Here is a 16,569-nt window from a genome sequence, read left to right as displayed (position 1 = left end):
TATTATATTAAGTCTAAGGGAAATTCGCTTGATCAATATTCCCAGCTTTACCTACGAGTAATTTCTCTAAAAAACTATTAATTTAAATTGGTACAAAATGTTATAACTTACAAATCGCAAAAATCGATATTTTTGAAGCGCTTAGAAAAACCGTTTCCTGAGCAGCAACTAATATTTCTTGGCATTGTTAGCTTCTTTAGCTACCTGAAATCGGTCAAAAGCATATTAGCGGCAGTCGCATTCAAATTTTCTAAAAAAAATCTTGGCGAATTGAAGATTTTTAGAATTCGCCAACACAAAACTACTTCACTCGAAGCAAGGAAACCGAAAACAAATAACTAATAACTAAGCATCATTTGGCCCATGCACTAGAGAACAAAGTTGTCTAGGTCAAGAGACCAACGCTGATCCAACTTCATTCTGTGATCTGGATGACCAAGTAAGATATTCGTAGATCACAATACCGTGCAGAAATTTGTAGACATTAACATTATTCCATGGCCTTTAATGGGAAACTGAATGCAAATTAATTTTGAATATTTTCTCTCCTTAACTTTTTTGCATCCATATTCTATTAAAATATTTTTTCACACTATTTTTCTATGAATACATCCAGTTCGGACATTCATATGTACATTTCCAACCTGGTCGGCCCCAGATGCAATGACTGAATCGGTTGTATTTAAGAGTAGTATCAGCTTCGCAATTAAGGCGCATTCCCATATTCAAGTTGGTTTTTTAGTTAGTTCAGTCATGAACTTGACTACGTTATAATAATAAAATGCTTAAAACTAAATTCCTTGATGAAGAACTGTATTTTTTAAAATGGTATATAGTTGATATGCACTTTGATGTTAGACTTCAATAGACTTTTTAATTTGAATTGAGTGCCATATAACTTTAAATGAGCTAATCTTTTTATTTATATCTACAGCAAGGCATACCCTTAATACACGGAATATTTCTAGTCCGAATGTTTCTCATTAGACGAATACTAGTTTACTACTGAAAGTACTATCGATGTTTGAAGTTGATCTATCGAATATACAACCTTGTTATTGTGAGTAAAAACATCTGTGTGTGAGAACAATAGCAAATGCAATATTTTGACTTTTTAGGCAGTTTTATATGTTTTAAGTAGTAACAGTTAGTATATTGAAATTAATGTAATGTTTACATGAACCGACAAACATATTCAATACTTAATTTATAAATCTTGATTCCCACATCAACAAAGATATTGGTACAATTAAGGTCATGGGAAGTATTGAAAAGGCTTGTATTTCCGGATTTCTTTGCCGCCTTTGCTCAGAAATGCATAGAACAGTTATTCACATATATGGAGACCACGGCCAGCGTTTATGTCTTGTCGAAAAAATCAATGGCTACTTGCCAATTACTGTAAGTGCATATACATAAATATTTACATTGATGTTGCCCAATTCATTCAATATTTTTGTTTAGATATCTCCAACTGATCCATTACCAAAAACCATATGTAAAACTTGTTTATATCGAGTTGAACAGCATTATACCCTATTAATGAGACTCACACGTATGCGAGAAGAACGCAAACTCAAATTACTAGGCTGTAAATCACAAAGGGAAGCGGTAAGAACAACTCACTTGTTCAATTCCGAAAATTTTAACTGAACGTCTTGTATATATTCTCTTGACAGGAAAACTTTTCAATATCTAGTGTCGAATGTTCCGATGATGACGAAGCAGCATCTACAGGAACTAATAACACACCTGGCTCAGCTAGAAATCCCAGCCCCAATAAGTCTACAACTTCAATTCGGAGTAACAGAAACAGTACTAATTTAGAAAACGCAGGGACAAGCAGTAGTCAATCAAATGTGACTACTGCCCCGATTACTTCAGAACATGACCCACAAGAAATTTATCCAACAACGACTTAGAAGACTACTTTTTATTTATCTTTGTTTAACCTAATCAAGCACCATTTTCATATGTACGTATTATTGATAAATTAATATATATATATATATAATATCAGTGTTGTGTGAATTTAGTTTATTATGTACTTGCAGACTATATAATTTTGTCATAAAATGTATGTTCCGTGTCAAAATCATTATTTGTTTTAAGGCGATTAGGAAGGTGAATCGATACGAATTAAGCATTTAATTTATATGGTAAGCTATTAGCAGCCTATTATCCACTTTACATGCTGCTAGGGAGTGCTGTAGAGGCTATGGACTGGCACTGGCTCTGAAGGCCAAATGACACAAGTCCAGTTATGGGACCTTTTGCAGTTGACGGCAGGATAAGGTGCCTCGCGGCTGAAATAGGCCCAAGAAAAGCAATGTAGCTGTACTGCACTTTATTTAAGTATTTCCCGACAAACTACTGGATAGACGAAAACATAGGAAGGAAACAAGAGGCAGCTGAAAGGTGCACAAGGACCCTACAAAGGAAAGCGTGAGAATTGTTGTCCTGTTGTGAAAAGTGGTAATATTTCACTCTGTATATCAATTATCTTAACTTAAAGCATAGTGAGCTTAGAGACTTTAGAAAGATGCGTCTCTGCAAAGGTCCTTGAAAGCGGAGTTTGTCTTTTGAATCTATTTGTTTTAATTTTGTCGTGATAACCTGCCTTTATGCCATTTATCTTAATTATTAAATATTAGAAACATATTCATCTGATAAAAGTTTTTCGCTGTTTAACTCTAATTGGGAAAATTGTATGCACTGTTCATCAATGCTTGCTCACCAGTACAGTTAATTCTAATCTGAAGCAAGTTTAGTTTAGTTATTGGCGGTAAATTTAGTTCTGAGTCTGCGTATATATAGTGTGTATATCTTTACGATTACCGCCAGGAAATAAGGGCATACCGTTAATATTTACTTTTGCATAAGTGTCAATTTGGGTGCGCTACCTTGAAATTTTGCTTTCCCACCTATCCATATTACTGAAAAGCCATGCATATATACAGGACTCTACTAATTATATTTAACTGAAATCGTATAAAATCATGTTATATAATTTAACGCATGTTTTGCGAAAAAACATGGTATCCACCAAAGAGCTACCTAGAAAATTACGTACCAAATGGCTATGAACCAAGTCTAAATATTATTTCTTAAAGCGATGAGATAACTAATAAATATTATAATACATACGAACAGCTTTGGTTTATTATTTTACTTTTGCTTTCTCGAACTCGCTTTACTTGTCCACATTAACACTCGCACACTATTTATCAATATTACACACAAAATTCAATACGTAGACAAAAGGTCCCGCTTTCCTTTCCCCTTTAAATAAGAAGAGGTGTTTAAAATAATTTGAATTTATTACATAAAAACATTGTTTCGTACAAGTTTATTATTTTATTCATTTTATATATAAATCCGGTAAATTACACAGCCGATTCTACTTTCTGGTTGCTTTACAGTTTATTCTTTATGCTAATTATTAAGCCATGGTGAGTCAAAGATTAAAGGCTTACATATGGTGGTAGAGATTCTCGAATATGAAAACTACATTAACAAAAATATTACGTTTTTGTTGACTTTAAAATGGATTCATCAAACCTCATATTTCTAATTCTGCTCTAATTTAAAAAAATTAACTTCAATCATTTATGTCTTGTATTTTTAACAGTCTTGATTAAAATCAGTGTACTATTTTTACAGCTCATACTGGTGCAATTGAATATATATTCAATATTAAAGTACTTAGGTCTTAACATCATTAGATAGTTACTGAAGTTATTTTACACATAAGCACAATATTTATCAAAATGGCCCTCAAAAATAAGGAATACTTCATAATTAATTATTTTTTCTAAAATTAAATTGTAAAAATTTTGTGGAATTATTTATAAAATTGATGTATTTACAAAATAATCATTGAGTCATTTTACCGTTTGTGACTTATTTAATATTACTCTAGCTTTAACTACTTTTTTCTAGATAGGTGCCATATTTAGAGATTTTAAGGTATTCTGTTCACATTAATATAACTGACTGAATTGTGTTAATTATCTTCCCAACTGGAACTTAGCCAAACAAATTCAATTTTACTTTCAAACAAAAATATAAAAATAATTATAAAAATCCCCTTAATATTCTAAAATCTGTCTAACACTATTAAAAGGTATCGCCTATCTGTGATTAGTGGATAATAATATACAAGTTTTTATGAGATTGTTGTCATAGAAGTTGTAGCTTATGGTTTTTAATTGATGAGGCGAATTTGCACAAATTCCATATTTAATATGTACTACCAAAAAGACTATTTGCCACTAAGAGAATATCACCTGAGATTTTTCCACAACTAGATTCGTTAACAGGTTGTGCATTTAATGCTGTGCGAAGCGGTAACAGAAAATCGCTGTATACATTAGAGCTAAACTGATAGCTTTCAATAGCAGCATAGACTGTTTTAAATAAGGGTTGCTTATCAGAATGGAAATATCCCCGATTACCATGAATTAACTTTATGCCTGAATGAGAGGAATTGCAAATACTCATATACATACAGTGATCGGGACGATAGTTATATTCACATGGAATTATAAATAGTTTGTCAGGGTGATAATAAAAAAGTATATTTATGATATCTTGATCACCCCAAGTAATTCGTAACTTGAATTCTTTATAAATAGGAAATACATGTTGTTCCCAATTGAATTGCCGCATCCGTGTCAGATTCATAAGCATAACTCCAGAGTTTACACCTAGTCGTCCATAGAATGGATGTCGTGCAAATCGATTGTACCATCCAATATTTTCATTTTCATGCTCGGGCGCTAGAGCGGCGATTTGAGTCTCATTAAATTTTCCAAAATATTTCCAAATATCGGTAATTGGAGATAAAAATAATATATCTGTATCAACGTATAACAACGAATCGACATCCTTTAATAAAGACTAAAAAATATAAGTTTAATTGTTAATAATAAGTAAATGAATGATCTTTAATTATTTTAGCTTACCGGCAAGAACAGGCGTTGGGCGGCGCAAGGCTTAAAAAGAGTTTTCCATTCTCTCTCACTTTGATTAGGAAATTTCAATGGCAACAGTTCATATTCAAATTGTTGAGAAAGTGTATCGCGCCAGTCAGTCAGTTTCTCCTTTATTATCTCAGTTAATGGAGCTTCCGTAAATATTATGAACTTTAAGTATTCCTGATAATAATTAAAAAGTATAGCTGACTTTATCATAACTAGAGTCTCTTGTGCTCGTTGTCCACAGGCGACTGCAACTATATGAAAGGTGTTTTTCTTATGGCGCCTATTAAAAGTTTAATAGAAATTAGATTAGATTTCATCTTAACTTTATTTTAACAAGAAGAACACGAAATACACACATCGGACCTCTACGTTTGGCATATAGTTTTACTAAAATCGTATATATCCGCTTTATGGAGAATTTACTGTATAAATGTAATATGACTATACATACGTACACTGCATTGGTTCCAGTGTCTGGATGAAATGATGCTGTATGGTCCCAATTTGGGCGTTCGTGAAAAATGTAAAAAATCGTCGTGAGGGCCATAAAACATAGAAAGCACATGTGAAAGTGCCGCTGAAATATTCATTTGTCGATCAAACTTATTAGTATATTAGATTTATGTTTACCATTTTGATATCCTATATTGCTACATACATATGTATGCATGTATGTTTGCATATATGTTTTTGGATGGAAATGGAATTCATAAAACTGGTCACTGTCCACTAAAATGAGTATTTTATTATTTTTCTAAGCTAAATGGGTTTATCAGATAACAAATATAATTGATCGCATGCTATATATAAAAACATTAATTCATTTAGCATTACAAAATCAATACGTAGTACGTTTCTTTGAGTAAAAGTGAGCACTGTGCTGGGCTAGCAGTGAACCAGTTCATTTGAACTAAGCTATTAATTTTTTGAAGTTCTAGTTGCCCGCAATTTTAATCACGGTTGGCACCGTTCAGGTGTCCTCGAATTTTGAAAAATGGACTTTTGCCTGGTATAATTTTCTTAAGGAATATCAGTAGTTAATATAGTTAAGAACAAAATAAAGCCTTCTTACAAGCTTAAGCCGCAGATTTTAACTTATTTCGTAAATATATTTACTCATATTCTAAAAAAATAAGTGAAGTAATAATAGTGACGAAGTAATGGTAATAATGATAAACTTGAGCAGAACTTATCAAGTTTTAAACATAAAGGTGTTTTGATGAAAAATATTGATAACATCGATATATATTGAATAAAGCAACGTAGGAGTATATTCGTTTTTGAGATATCGACATGTTAACCATCACTTGTGTGAATTGTGACTCATACTTTACTATTCCAATCACTATTAACCGTTGTAGCTTCTTAGCAAACGAACTTTTTGCCAAATTAATATAATTCAGGGATTTTAATTTTGTAAATTTACTTTATACAATATGTCATACCAACAATGTGGAATGCCTGATCAAACGTTTCTTTGGGATGTATTTCAAAGGTATGTGAATTGATATCAACAAATAGCTACGTACATGTCTAAATATATACAGACCTACATGCTACATATATAAATACATATGTACATCCGAGAAAGTACTGTTACACAAGTATACGTTATATATACATATGGTTTCAATATAATTTTGTATGCGTTTTCAGGGTCGATAAGGACAGGAGTGGACATATATCTGCAGATGAATTACAGGTGGCTCTTTCCAATGGCACGTGGTCAGCTTTTAACCCGGAAACAGTTCGGCTTATGATTGGAATGTTTGATCGCCAAAACAGAGGAACTGTATCTTTCGAGGATTTCGGAGCATTGTGGAAATATGTAACTGATTGGCAAAATTGTTTTCGTTCATTCGACCGTGACAATTCCGGGAATATTGACAAGCAGGAACTTAAAACCGCTCTAACTTCATTCGGATATCGCTTATCTGACAATCTCATTGAAATATTGCTCCGTAAATTTGATCGGTTTGGCCGAGGAACTATTCTTTTCGATGATTTCATCCAATGCTGTATTGTCCTCTATGTGAGTATTTAGTTCATGCCCTTATAACAATAAAAGCATATCTATATTGATGCGTATATATTTAGCCCTGGATTGTATTTTTATATACATATAAACAAATGTATATAAATCTATAGCTATACAAAGACGAATTTTTAGCAAAAATTAATCTATTTGAACTTAGAACCTGTAATTCAGCCATCACAATACAAAAATATTTTCAAATATAAATATTTATAATCGTACTTGAAATAAACATATTATATTATATCTGTATGCACGCATGGTTATAATATTAAAAAAAAGAGGATTAATCATTATAACTGAAACTAACTAAAATTTCAGAAACTTTTTATTAAGATTTCAAAATATCTTAAAGTTCTCATTTTTACTAACTTAATAAAATTGGGTTGAAGTATAATACTTAAGTAAAAAATCACTTGAAACGCTATTCATTAATTAATTAAACAAACTAATTTATAAACATAAATTTTGGATTTTATTACAGACTTTGACTACAGCATTCAAGCAACATGATACAGACATGGATGGTGTGATAACAATCCACTACGAACAGTTTTTAAGCATGGTTTTTTCACTTAAAATTTAATAATCACATGTCCAAACTTATATTACAAAAACATAACTTTATTGTATGTATACAAATATGTAAATAGCACGAATGACCCTTTTTTAAAAAGTATATATTTGTGAAAATGTTATCCAACCTCAACTATAAATTTATATAATTAATATCGTAAGCAAATGTATTAGGTATCTAAGCAAATATGTGTTATATTTACTATAATACTAAAATTAAAAGTATTTGTTTCTTTCTATAAATCTAAAAAAAATATGGTAATTTTTATATAGCAGAACAGTGAAATCAAATTAAATAATTGTGAAATTGAACCCATTAGAAGTGGGAATTTAGTATAATGGTTTTGTGAAAATGTATGCAACGACGTGATAAGTCGACCTATCTATATCCGTCTGTATGCCTAGACCCAGCTGCGTCGTATACCATAAAAGCTATAGACTTGAAATTTTAAAAATATATTACTCTATACTATAACCAGTATCATTTTTGTGCGATAACTCATCGCATTTCCTTATTGATTAGAATCGATAGTTTGATGTAGTTCTTTAAGCGTAGCTTAAATATGACAATATAAAATTTATTGTGGGAGCTCCTCTAATCAATACACTTCACATATTTAACATATTTTTTATTTCTCCCCCTTTTCCCTTAAAATTTGCAAAACATGTATTTCCAACAGAGACTTGAGACTTTTGCTAAAATAAATGCATACATATGAATTTCATTATCATGATGCGATAATTTAATTATGGTAGATCATCTAAAAGAAAACTTATCCAACAACTAAGTTCCTGTTGTAAAACCTATACACAAAACGCGCGTTAATGCTTGCGTATGAAATTTTATGTATTGATTGCATAAAAGGAGCGTGACATGATTAGACTAGCACCCTTCAGGATATCTATCGACTAGAGCATTCTTTTTAATTACAACTGAGCAAACCATTACAATTTATCGACCGATACAAATTTTATGCCTAGTCCGTGTAGCTGCCGATGAATGATGTTCTCATTTATTCTATGATATATGAGTAATTTTTGGATATTTAAACGTAAACTTATATTTTACATTTCTAATGATGGTGATAAAGGCATTAAAGCCCCAAACAATTGAAGCTTCTGTAGTGGAAGCGAAATTGTGTTTCATGAAGACTATTCGCATGCAGCCGGCAATACAATATAATTTTGCAAAATTAGAAATTATTCTTTTGACCAAGAACTCAACGCCGCAAAACTTATTAATATTAAAAAACACGACTTTCAACTAATTCAATTCAACAAATAGTGTATGGAATCGGAGTCCTAACCATATTGCCTAGATAGAATAACATACATAGAACAGCAGTTCATCTCACCATTATTATCAGTAGCATTGGTATCAGTCTTTTGTTAAGCCGTTGAGTGTATAGCATATTTCCTTGTTGCTGGAGACAGTAAGTCCCAAAGAAGAAAAACCAGAGAATAAAGGAACGGCATCTGTATGATCTGCAGGAATGCTGCTGATACCACACGATGTAAAGAAAATAGTGTCCAGAGACATCCCTGGATGCATGTAGAGAGATCATGAATAACTGGAGTCAATGGTCTTGGGTTCTTGTAATCTTTTGGTTGATTAATGCTTCCTATTATTTGCAGAAAATTAACATTGTTACTGCGCTAGGTTATAATTAATTAACAAGACTAAAAAATACAGAAATATTATATCAGTGACATATATTTTTTTAAGTTTTCCTGAAATTTTAACATAGGATTGTAAAAATGTTGCCAGTAAATATTATGTTGTGAGAGGATCTCAAAATCAATAACTATTTTATCCGGGCTAAGATCTTCTATTAAGTTAAGAAGTTCCTGATAATTTTAGAAATTATCGTTTCATGTGACCATTACGATGTATAAATTATCGTTTTGGTTACTGTTTAATGGTTCATTATTGTTGCTCCACTCATAATGAGCAGTGGAAACACGTAAAATAAAAAAGGGCCAGTTAGGAAGGCTCATATCTGCTTTTGAGTAATGTAACAAAACAAATATACCAATTCAAATTTTATAATCATATTTTGCCATAAATTGACCATTTTTAAAAATGAGCAGACACGGTATCATCATATATAACTTGTAGTGCTCAAGTCTTTCCGATAACAATATATATCGATGTACAGTGAGATTATTTCTTGCAAGTTGCAGCCGGCAGAACTACTGTAGAAACGTGTCATGAAAAACGTGTTTCAATGCCAGACATTTCGTGAACTAGTTCAGTTCTTATGATTCTTTACCCATCTCATTTTGTTACAGTTAATTACTTTGTTTCGTCTGTAAAGAATGAAAAAAGTATATTGTCGGCATTCGTATCAGCAGAAATAAATTTTTTCTTTTAAGCAAGCCGCGTTTATTAAGTAAATTTTTTAAATTGTGTAACCTAAGAGTGCATTATCTTAATAAAATATTTCAGAAGCAAAGAAAAAATGTCTGAACTTCAATCATCATTGCTGTTGAAGAAACAATTGGCAGGTATGTTACACATGTCTAACTATGGATGTATGTATAAAGCTATGTATGTACATATATACATAGCGAAGAGCAGCAGGATTAGTTGCGCCGTTTACAGGTATTTGTACATAGGTACATATACACACGCATGCCAGCATGTACATATATATATTGATACATATTTATATATATAAGGAATTAATTTAATTGTAACACATTTCGTTGTCAACTAATTAATGGAAGAAAAGTGCATAAACGTATATTTAATAACAAATATGTATGTACTCAAGTGTATAAATATTTATATATATGCATATTTATATATGCGTGCGTAGCTAGCGCTTAATATATATATAGTATATAAGTGCATATACATATATATAATTAACATTAATTTCTATATATATTTATATTTCAACAAAAAAATATATTTTTATGTATAACGTCTTAACCAAATCTTCTCGGTTATCACCCTTTCTTATGCAGTCTCTTTGTTATTATTGGTGGTGAAGACAATATTCCTGAATCACCACAATGCCTATGTATGTGCCACAGCTAATGCTTAAACACATGTACGAACACTTATGTACGCATGTACGTATGCATAAGCAACTTGGCACATTTAATAGACAATTGATGAATGATGTAAATATCGTCGATAGTTGTAATTAAAAGTTATGTATCGCACTTTTATACATGTATGCAAATATAAGATTCTGTGATGGACAATGTCATATAACACGCATTCTTCAACCCAACAAAGAACAACCATATATATAATGTATATTTGGATAAGAATATGTACTCATATAATATATAAATTAAAAATCTGCTTGATTCTAAAAAGCAAAGAAAACTCAATCAGCATTTGCTTTCATTCACATTTGGGTTAAGCAGTTAATATTGTCTATATGCAAAAGGCGTTTTCATTTACCACCCACTTTGATGGTATGTTTAAATTTTCTTGAATAGTTGGATACCTATACACTTTTTTGACTGCTTATCGGTCTCAAGTTTATAATCGATATTTTCATATCCATCTGATTTTCTGCTCAAACTAATTTCACGATTTAAAGGCTGGCGTTATTCTTGCTGGACAGATCGATCTACTGTTTGCTGATAGAGACATATTTGTTTCAGTATTTTTAGATTCTTCGCTAAAACAAACGTGGTTTGGGGCCAATATTCTTGATTTTCGACTCACTTGACTATAATTATAATAATATTCACATAAGCTAAAAAACGTTCCTTATGCAACAGGCCACTAAATTTTTTTCCGAAATGGATTTTGAAATCTATTAACTGAAATCGGACCGTTATTACATATTATGGATAATTTATGTGTAGAATTCTTCTGTAAATGTATAAAGTATAATAGCTCAAGATAATACTTCAGCTCTCCCATAAGATCTCATAGATCAAATAGACTAATATTGATTCAATATATTGCTCATTATCAGTATTATAAGTATGATATTTAAAAATGTATTACGAAACTGAGAGGCCTGCAGCTGGGAATACGGCATCCGCCAACCAAGATAAGAACTCAATGAAATTAGCACAAGATATTTCAATGCAGAACTAATTTGTAGACATTTTGAAGCTAATGTAAGATCACAACAATCCGATACAAAAAGACAATGACTTACCGTAATTGAGCTTTGTTTAATGACAACGTTGTAAATAATACCGCAGTATTGTGTATATATCTGACACTGACTATTCGATGCTTCAGAATCGTTTGCTGTGCTGAAAGTTCCCGTAAACTATCTTGCTAATAAATATATATATAATACATGCAATCAAAAATATTTCAGATATAATTAAAGGTGTAAATTTGTGCAATATTTTCGTATTTTGTGGACGTAAATCAAAGGAATTGCCTTTAGAGCATATATTTAAACTTTTTCTTAACATCAATAATTAAAGACATTAAGAATAGAAATTCCGAAATAAACATTCTTCTTATGTGACATATTAGCTATAACAATGTAGAATATATGTGTATATATATATTTTTTTTTCTAGAAGTCTTACAGAAAAATAATAGTATTGCAATCTCTATTATTAAGTGATTTATAAATACCTTTTTAAATTAGTTTCAAAGAATTTAAGATCAATCTGTAAGATAAATCGTTATATAAGCTTAATGATTTTAACTTAATATATTTTAACATTACAAAACTCTTATTATTCCTTTATTTCAGAACTAAATAAGAACCCAGTAGAAGGTTTCTCAGCTGGATTAATTGATGAGAATGATATATTCCGTTGGGAAGTCCTAATAATTGGACCACCAGACACACTTTAGTAGGTTTATTACAGTAAAAATATTTACATAACTTATAATTTAATTATTACATACGATCCCTTAAAGCAAAGATCGCTGTACGCATTACTATTTATATTGTGCTCCAGTGCTTTAGTTTGACCATAGAAAGTGAAAATTTAGCCAACCGCAGACTGTAAATAGTTTGCTTCAGATTAAGGATAGAATTCATAATTGAAACCCGTCGTAATCGAAAGAGTTCGATCTGTATTATTTGTATCTTTTGGGGACTTTCATTAATTTATTTATTTCATTTTCAATTTTGCTTGGATTAGTTGACTGCGGACGAACTTCCTCTTTAGTGGCGCCAGGAAAGGTCTGCAGTCTGGTCCCATTTGCAATGGTGCGTACTCTAAATGGGTTCAAGGAATATATGAATCTGTGCTACAATGCAAACCCTGTAAACCCTGTACATAAAGCGTTAAACCGCCACACCATCCATTACTGTGATGCATTGCCGTGGAGGAAGTCTAAATATTTTCTTGGCATCTTCTGTCATTTATTTAGAATAAATTATTTATATAATTTGTATGTTTTTACATTGTAAAAAATGTTAGTCGTTGGCATACAGAGCCACAATATATTTTTAATTTAATTGGTTTGAAATAATATTGATTTTCTGTGGTTGTAGCCCAGTGGGTAGAAATTGAGAATTATTTATATTAATAAGCGCTCAAATTCAAGGCGCAGGGCCACCACCAGATATTTGTTTAAAAAGTAGAAACAAGTGTATGTCAATGTAATTCTTTGACATCTTGGGCTCAGTTTCAATATAGAAGCTATCGCATCGATACACTTACACTGACTAATAAATATCATATTAAATTATATAAGTAATCATAAAATATTAATTAGGATATATCGACATGTGCGAGCTAACAGTAAGTGAATAATATTATACTGCAGAAACGTACATGAGGAAAAATAGCTTTTGTTTATATAAGCCGTTAAACCGATGACCGATGACCAATGATAATATATTTAATTTATTTGAAAATACATACATATTTTATTATGTCGACAACTTTTCATGCTACCCTCGTATGCATATTATGCATGCATCAAAACATTTTCTAGACCCTAAGCTCATTGAAAATGCTGTGGAGGAATGGTATGATATGGTATAATGGAATATTGTGCTTTGAAAATTAATAATAAAGTAAATATATATTCTTTATTAGGATCAACAATCGAGTCCATCATGTCCCGTCCGTATGCATGAAACTTTCACGTTTTAACTCATCCATTTCGGGATGTGGCATCTCTAAAAGAAAGCATAATTACGCCACTTCTGTTCTGCTAAGATCGGGAACATTTTAAATAAAAAATTGGGCGTAAAAAAACCATATACTATATACCTTTATCATGCCATGAAAAGTACTGAAAACACAATAGAAAAATACATAGAATAAATGAAAGTGTAAACGGATGGAAGTAAGCTAGATAATATAAAATAAACTTTCTAACATATTAGCAATAAACAGGGAAACCAACCAAATTAAATTGTAGTTAGAAAATATATCATGTTGCTCTGGTTAAAAGCTTAGATAATTGAGTTCTGCTTCCACTTCGTAAACTTAAACGGTTAGACTTTAGAAATGATACTCGAAAGATATGTATGTGCTCAATGATGCCTCAATTTGTCTGGTTATTAAATAACATTCTTTATTTTTTGTGGCAAATGCTAAGCGGCGTGGATGCGTTCAAAGACTTGAAATAAATTGTATCACCCCAAACAAATATCCTGACCCATCATTTCACTATAAGTTTATATATAATATATATATATATGTATATTTATATATATTATATATATCTCTTCTTCTCAATAACGTTTTTGTTTTTCTTCTTTTTTTATTAACAGCGAAGGAGGTTTCTTCAAAGCGCATTTATACTTTCCTAAGGAGTACCCTCTGCGCCCACCTCGAATGAAGTTTGTTACAGAAATTTGGCATCCAAATATTGAAAAAAATGGCGATGTCTGTATTTCAATTTTGCACGAACCTGGAGATGATAAATGGGGCTACGAAAAAGCATCAGAGCGTTGGTTGCCGGTGCACACAGTGGAAACTATTTTGATATCCGTGATATCAATGTTAGCGGATCCCAACGACGAATCCCCAGCAAATGTTGATGCTGCCAAGGAATGGAGAGAATCCTACACCGATTTCAAGCGCAAAGTGGCACGTTGTGTCCGAAAAAGCCAAGAGGAGTGTTCGTAGAAACAGGATTTGCTCTATATTTGTATATTTATATTAAAAATTTGATACATTAAAATGAATAACTGAATTAATAGACATATAAATTCAAATTGTATCTTCAAACATCATTTTACTGAGCTTTTTCGCTTTGTGCAGTGAACGGTTTATTCAAAATTCGACTTCGTGTACCATAAATAATAAGCTAAAGGCTAAAATAATTAATAATAAACTAGAATATACCTGACCCTTAAGATCCCCAGCACCCAGATTGTACTTAAAGCAGTTATTTAAATATGAACAAACTAAAGTAGAATCAGCTTGACTTTACTGCAATGTTTTCCTTGTTTAATAGAACGGTGTGTGGCACACAGTTGATATTAGGTTTATTTTGAAAGCCCAAAAAATAAACGCGAATCTCGAAAGCAATGAAGGCCTTAATTGTGATTGTTGTTTTAGCTTCGTCCTCATGTTCTTTTTAGTAGGTTTTGAATGGGTGCTGTCTTCTACGGGACTTCCAGATGTAGTCGATCATCTAAAAGTTTTGTTCTAGCTCCATCATGAATTGAGGATTTATTATTCTTCACATCTCACATGATTCTCGTCGCTTAGAGAAATTTGGGGTAGCGGTATTAATAGATGATGTTGGCGATGTAGATTTTGAAATTGAGTTGTTGAGCTTCAGTGCCATAGCCAATATCTTACGGCAGACAGTTCCGTGGAAGCACTGGTCACCAAGTCCGTTAAGCCTGTGACAATTGGATCTCTGTACCTTTTTGTTTGGTTGACGATGCGTATGGTGACTATATTTTACTGTTGTCCACTTTGTTCTCAAATATACGGCCAGTGCAATCGATGAGAGATCCACGACATTTTATGACGTATTTTGCATTACCACTAGCCTACTTAGACGATTTCTATAATAACATGAAGAGGCAACAGCTTTTTCGCTGTGGATAGACAAGGATGTGCCGTGAAACCAAAGATCGATAGATTCTATTGATAAGACGAAATACAAAAGTAAACAATGAGCACTGGAGCCGACCCAGGTATTTCTAATCGACGGCAATTATCGGACTCTTGGTTAGAGTTACCTCTCATTTCTTTGCGAATGTCTAATGGCTTGTAACCGTCTCGGTCCAATGACATCTTACTGTAACAAAATATATACTAAAACTAGAATCGAAAGCATAGGTAAAAGCTCTGCGAATTACTATTCATCTTTAATTTTTAATTTCCGAATTTGATTATACCAATATGGTAATTGTCAGACACATGGCCAAAAAGGTCTTCCAAACTGATTACATGATGAAATAAGGGTAACGTATTCTTTTACAAACCTTTTTCTGGTAAGAAGTCGGGTTATTTCTTATTAAGTTTTAGATGTTCGATCTCTTTTTGCCTGTTAAATTTATTATGCTATATTTATGAATTCACGGTAAAGCAAAGTGTACGAGCAGTGCGGGATAACTGTCATGTCAGGATACGCCACACAATTCCGTAATAAAATGGCTAAGACACATAGAATAGTACGTAATGCTAACCTTCTACTTACTTTTACTTACTGATTGCTGGGGCCACCAAACAGTAAATGGAAATGTTGCTCACAGGAATTTGATATTTACAATAGGATATAACCTAATTCAAATGAGACGAAAAGAGATAGACACCTCTCTGATTAAATTTATTTTATTTTGTACAAATTTATTTAAGCAAATAATCAGTGATGTTCGTCCGATCAGTAAGTCACAATGGTAATTCCATATTTTTACTGCTAATTCGTTCTGATTGTAATTAATTTTTAATGATTTAATTAACATTTAATTTTTTATGTTTTGAAATATTCAGTAAACGTTTTAAGTTTAGCTAAAAGCTAAGAGATCTTACTTTCGTGACAAGAGTGTTAATAAGGAATTGAATTCACTTGAACTTCTACAGTTTTAATTCAAGTGTGTATTT

At 31.7% G+C, this 16,569-nt stretch overlaps 4 protein-coding genes and 1 long non-coding RNA gene across 10 annotated transcripts; 3 read left to right on the top strand and 2 right to left on the bottom strand.

The window, feature by feature from the left end:
• The first annotated feature begins 1,064 nt into the window (after positions 1 to 1,064).
• Positions 1,065 to 1,975, top strand: LOC111598559. Of its 2 annotated transcripts, XM_023313857.1 has the most exons (4): positions 1,065 to 1,146; positions 1,238 to 1,401; positions 1,465 to 1,611; positions 1,680 to 1,975. In XM_023313857.1, the coding sequence occupies exons 2-4, from the start codon at positions 1,258 to 1,260 to the stop codon at positions 1,920 to 1,922; spliced, it is 534 nt and encodes a 177-aa protein (XP_023169625.1). In that variant the 5' UTR covers positions 1,065 to 1,146; positions 1,238 to 1,257; the 3' UTR covers positions 1,923 to 1,975. The 2 variants fall into 2 exon arrangements, with proteins under 2 accessions (XP_023169625.1, XP_023169624.1); XM_023313856.1 differs by having other exon boundaries at positions 1,110 to 1,401.
• A 2,138-nt stretch (positions 1,976 to 4,113) lies between these two features.
• Positions 4,114 to 5,854, bottom strand: LOC111598557 (glucoside xylosyltransferase 2). Of its 4 annotated transcripts, XM_023313853.2 has the most exons (5): positions 5,820 to 5,854; positions 5,616 to 5,714; positions 5,441 to 5,562; positions 4,968 to 5,265; positions 4,116 to 4,902 (listed from the first exon to the last, which is right to left on the bottom strand). In XM_023313853.2, the coding sequence occupies exons 2-5, from the start codon at positions 5,616 to 5,618 to the stop codon at positions 4,243 to 4,245; spliced, it is 1,083 nt and encodes a 360-aa protein (XP_023169621.1). In that variant the 5' UTR covers positions 5,619 to 5,714; positions 5,820 to 5,854; the 3' UTR covers positions 4,116 to 4,242. The 4 variants fall into 4 exon arrangements, with proteins under 4 accessions (XP_023169623.1, XP_023169622.1, XP_023169621.1 ...); XM_023313852.2 differs by lacking the exon at positions 5,820 to 5,854 and having other exon boundaries at positions 5,616 to 5,780; XM_023313855.2 differs by lacking the exons at positions 5,616 to 5,714; positions 5,820 to 5,854 and having other exon boundaries at positions 4,114 to 4,902; positions 4,968 to 5,236; positions 5,441 to 5,517.
• Positions 5,855 to 6,301: 447 nt separating this feature from the next.
• On the top strand, positions 6,302 to 7,716 carry LOC111598572 (programmed cell death protein 6). The gene is made up of 3 exons (XM_023313873.2): positions 6,302 to 6,480; positions 6,642 to 7,017; positions 7,505 to 7,716. Exons 1-3 carry the CDS (start codon positions 6,422 to 6,424, stop codon positions 7,604 to 7,606), a joined length of 537 nt encoding a protein of 178 aa, XP_023169641.1. The 5' UTR covers positions 6,302 to 6,421; the 3' UTR covers positions 7,607 to 7,716.
• Positions 7,717 to 9,903: 2,187 nt separating this feature from the next.
• Positions 9,904 to 14,709, top strand: LOC111598601 (ubiquitin-conjugating enzyme E2 G1). Of its 2 annotated transcripts, none has more exons than XM_023313917.2 (3): positions 9,904 to 10,104; positions 12,291 to 12,393; positions 14,277 to 14,709. In XM_023313917.2, the coding sequence occupies exons 1-3, from the start codon at positions 10,059 to 10,061 to the stop codon at positions 14,632 to 14,634; spliced, it is 507 nt and encodes a 168-aa protein (XP_023169685.1). In that variant the 5' UTR covers positions 9,904 to 10,058; the 3' UTR covers positions 14,635 to 14,709. The 2 variants fall into 2 exon arrangements, with proteins under 2 accessions (XP_023169685.1, XP_023169686.1); XM_023313918.2 differs by lacking the exon at positions 9,904 to 10,104 and adding an exon at positions 12,688 to 12,755 and having other exon boundaries at positions 12,312 to 12,393.
• An 88-nt stretch (positions 14,710 to 14,797) lies between these two features.
• On the bottom strand, positions 14,798 to 16,299 carry LOC111598602. The gene is made up of 3 exons (XR_003944567.1): positions 16,166 to 16,299; positions 15,705 to 15,763; positions 14,798 to 15,606 (listed from the first exon to the last, which is right to left on the bottom strand). It is a non-coding gene; the product is annotated as an uncharacterized LOC111598602 (long non-coding RNA).
• Positions 16,300 to 16,569: the final 270 nt, after the last annotated feature.

This window comes from Drosophila hydei, unplaced genomic scaffold, assembly GCF_003285905.1.
Source record: "Drosophila hydei strain 15085-1641.00,03,60 unplaced genomic scaffold, DhydRS2 tig00008139-arrow-pilon, whole genome shotgun sequence".
In the NCBI taxonomy this organism is placed as follows: Eukaryota; Metazoa; Arthropoda; class Insecta; order Diptera; family Drosophilidae; genus Drosophila; species Drosophila hydei.
Note: the sequence above shows the minus strand (reverse complement) of the source record. Positions and strands in the feature narration are given on the sequence as shown.

Bases quoted from the DNA above. Each gene is read 5' to 3' on its own strand.
- LOC111598572 (XM_023313873.2), top strand. From the start codon at position 6,422: ATGTCATACCAACAATGTGGAATGCCTGATCAAACGTTTCTTTGGGAT. The intron at 6,481-6,641 runs GTATGTGAATTG...ATGCGTTTTCAG, and splicing joins CTTTGGGATGTATTTCAAAG to GGTCGATAAGGACAGGAGTG. The intron at 7,018-7,504 runs GTGAGTATTTAG...ATTTTATTACAG, and splicing joins AATGCTGTATTGTCCTCTAT to ACTTTGACTACAGCATTCAA.
- LOC111598601 (XM_023313917.2), top strand. From the start codon at position 10,059: ATGTCTGAACTTCAATCATCATTGCTGTTGAAGAAACAATTGGCAG. The intron at 10,105-12,290 runs GTATGTTACACA...CCTTTATTTCAG, and splicing joins GTTGAAGAAACAATTGGCAG to AACTAAATAAGAACCCAGTA. The intron at 12,394-14,276 runs GTAGGTTTATTA...TTTTATTAACAG, and splicing joins GGACCACCAGACACACTTTA to CGAAGGAGGTTTCTTCAAAG.
- LOC111598557 (XM_023313853.2), bottom strand. The intron at 5,266-5,440 runs GTACGTATGTAT...AACTTTTAATAG, and splicing joins GACACTGGAACCAATGCAGT to GCGCCATAAGAAAAACACCT. The intron at 4,903-4,967 runs GTAAGCTAAAAT...TATATTTTTTAG, and splicing joins CCCAACGCCTGTTCTTGCCG to TCTTTATTAAAGGATGTCGA.
- LOC111598559 (XM_023313857.1), top strand. From the start codon at position 1,258: ATGGGAAGTATTGAAAAGGCTTGTATTTCCGGATTTCTTTGCCGCCTT. The intron at 1,402-1,464 runs GTAAGTGCATAT...ATTTTTGTTTAG, and splicing joins ATGGCTACTTGCCAATTACT to ATATCTCCAACTGATCCATT. The intron at 1,612-1,679 runs GTAAGAACAACT...TTCTCTTGACAG, and splicing joins GTAAATCACAAAGGGAAGCG to GAAAACTTTTCAATATCTAG.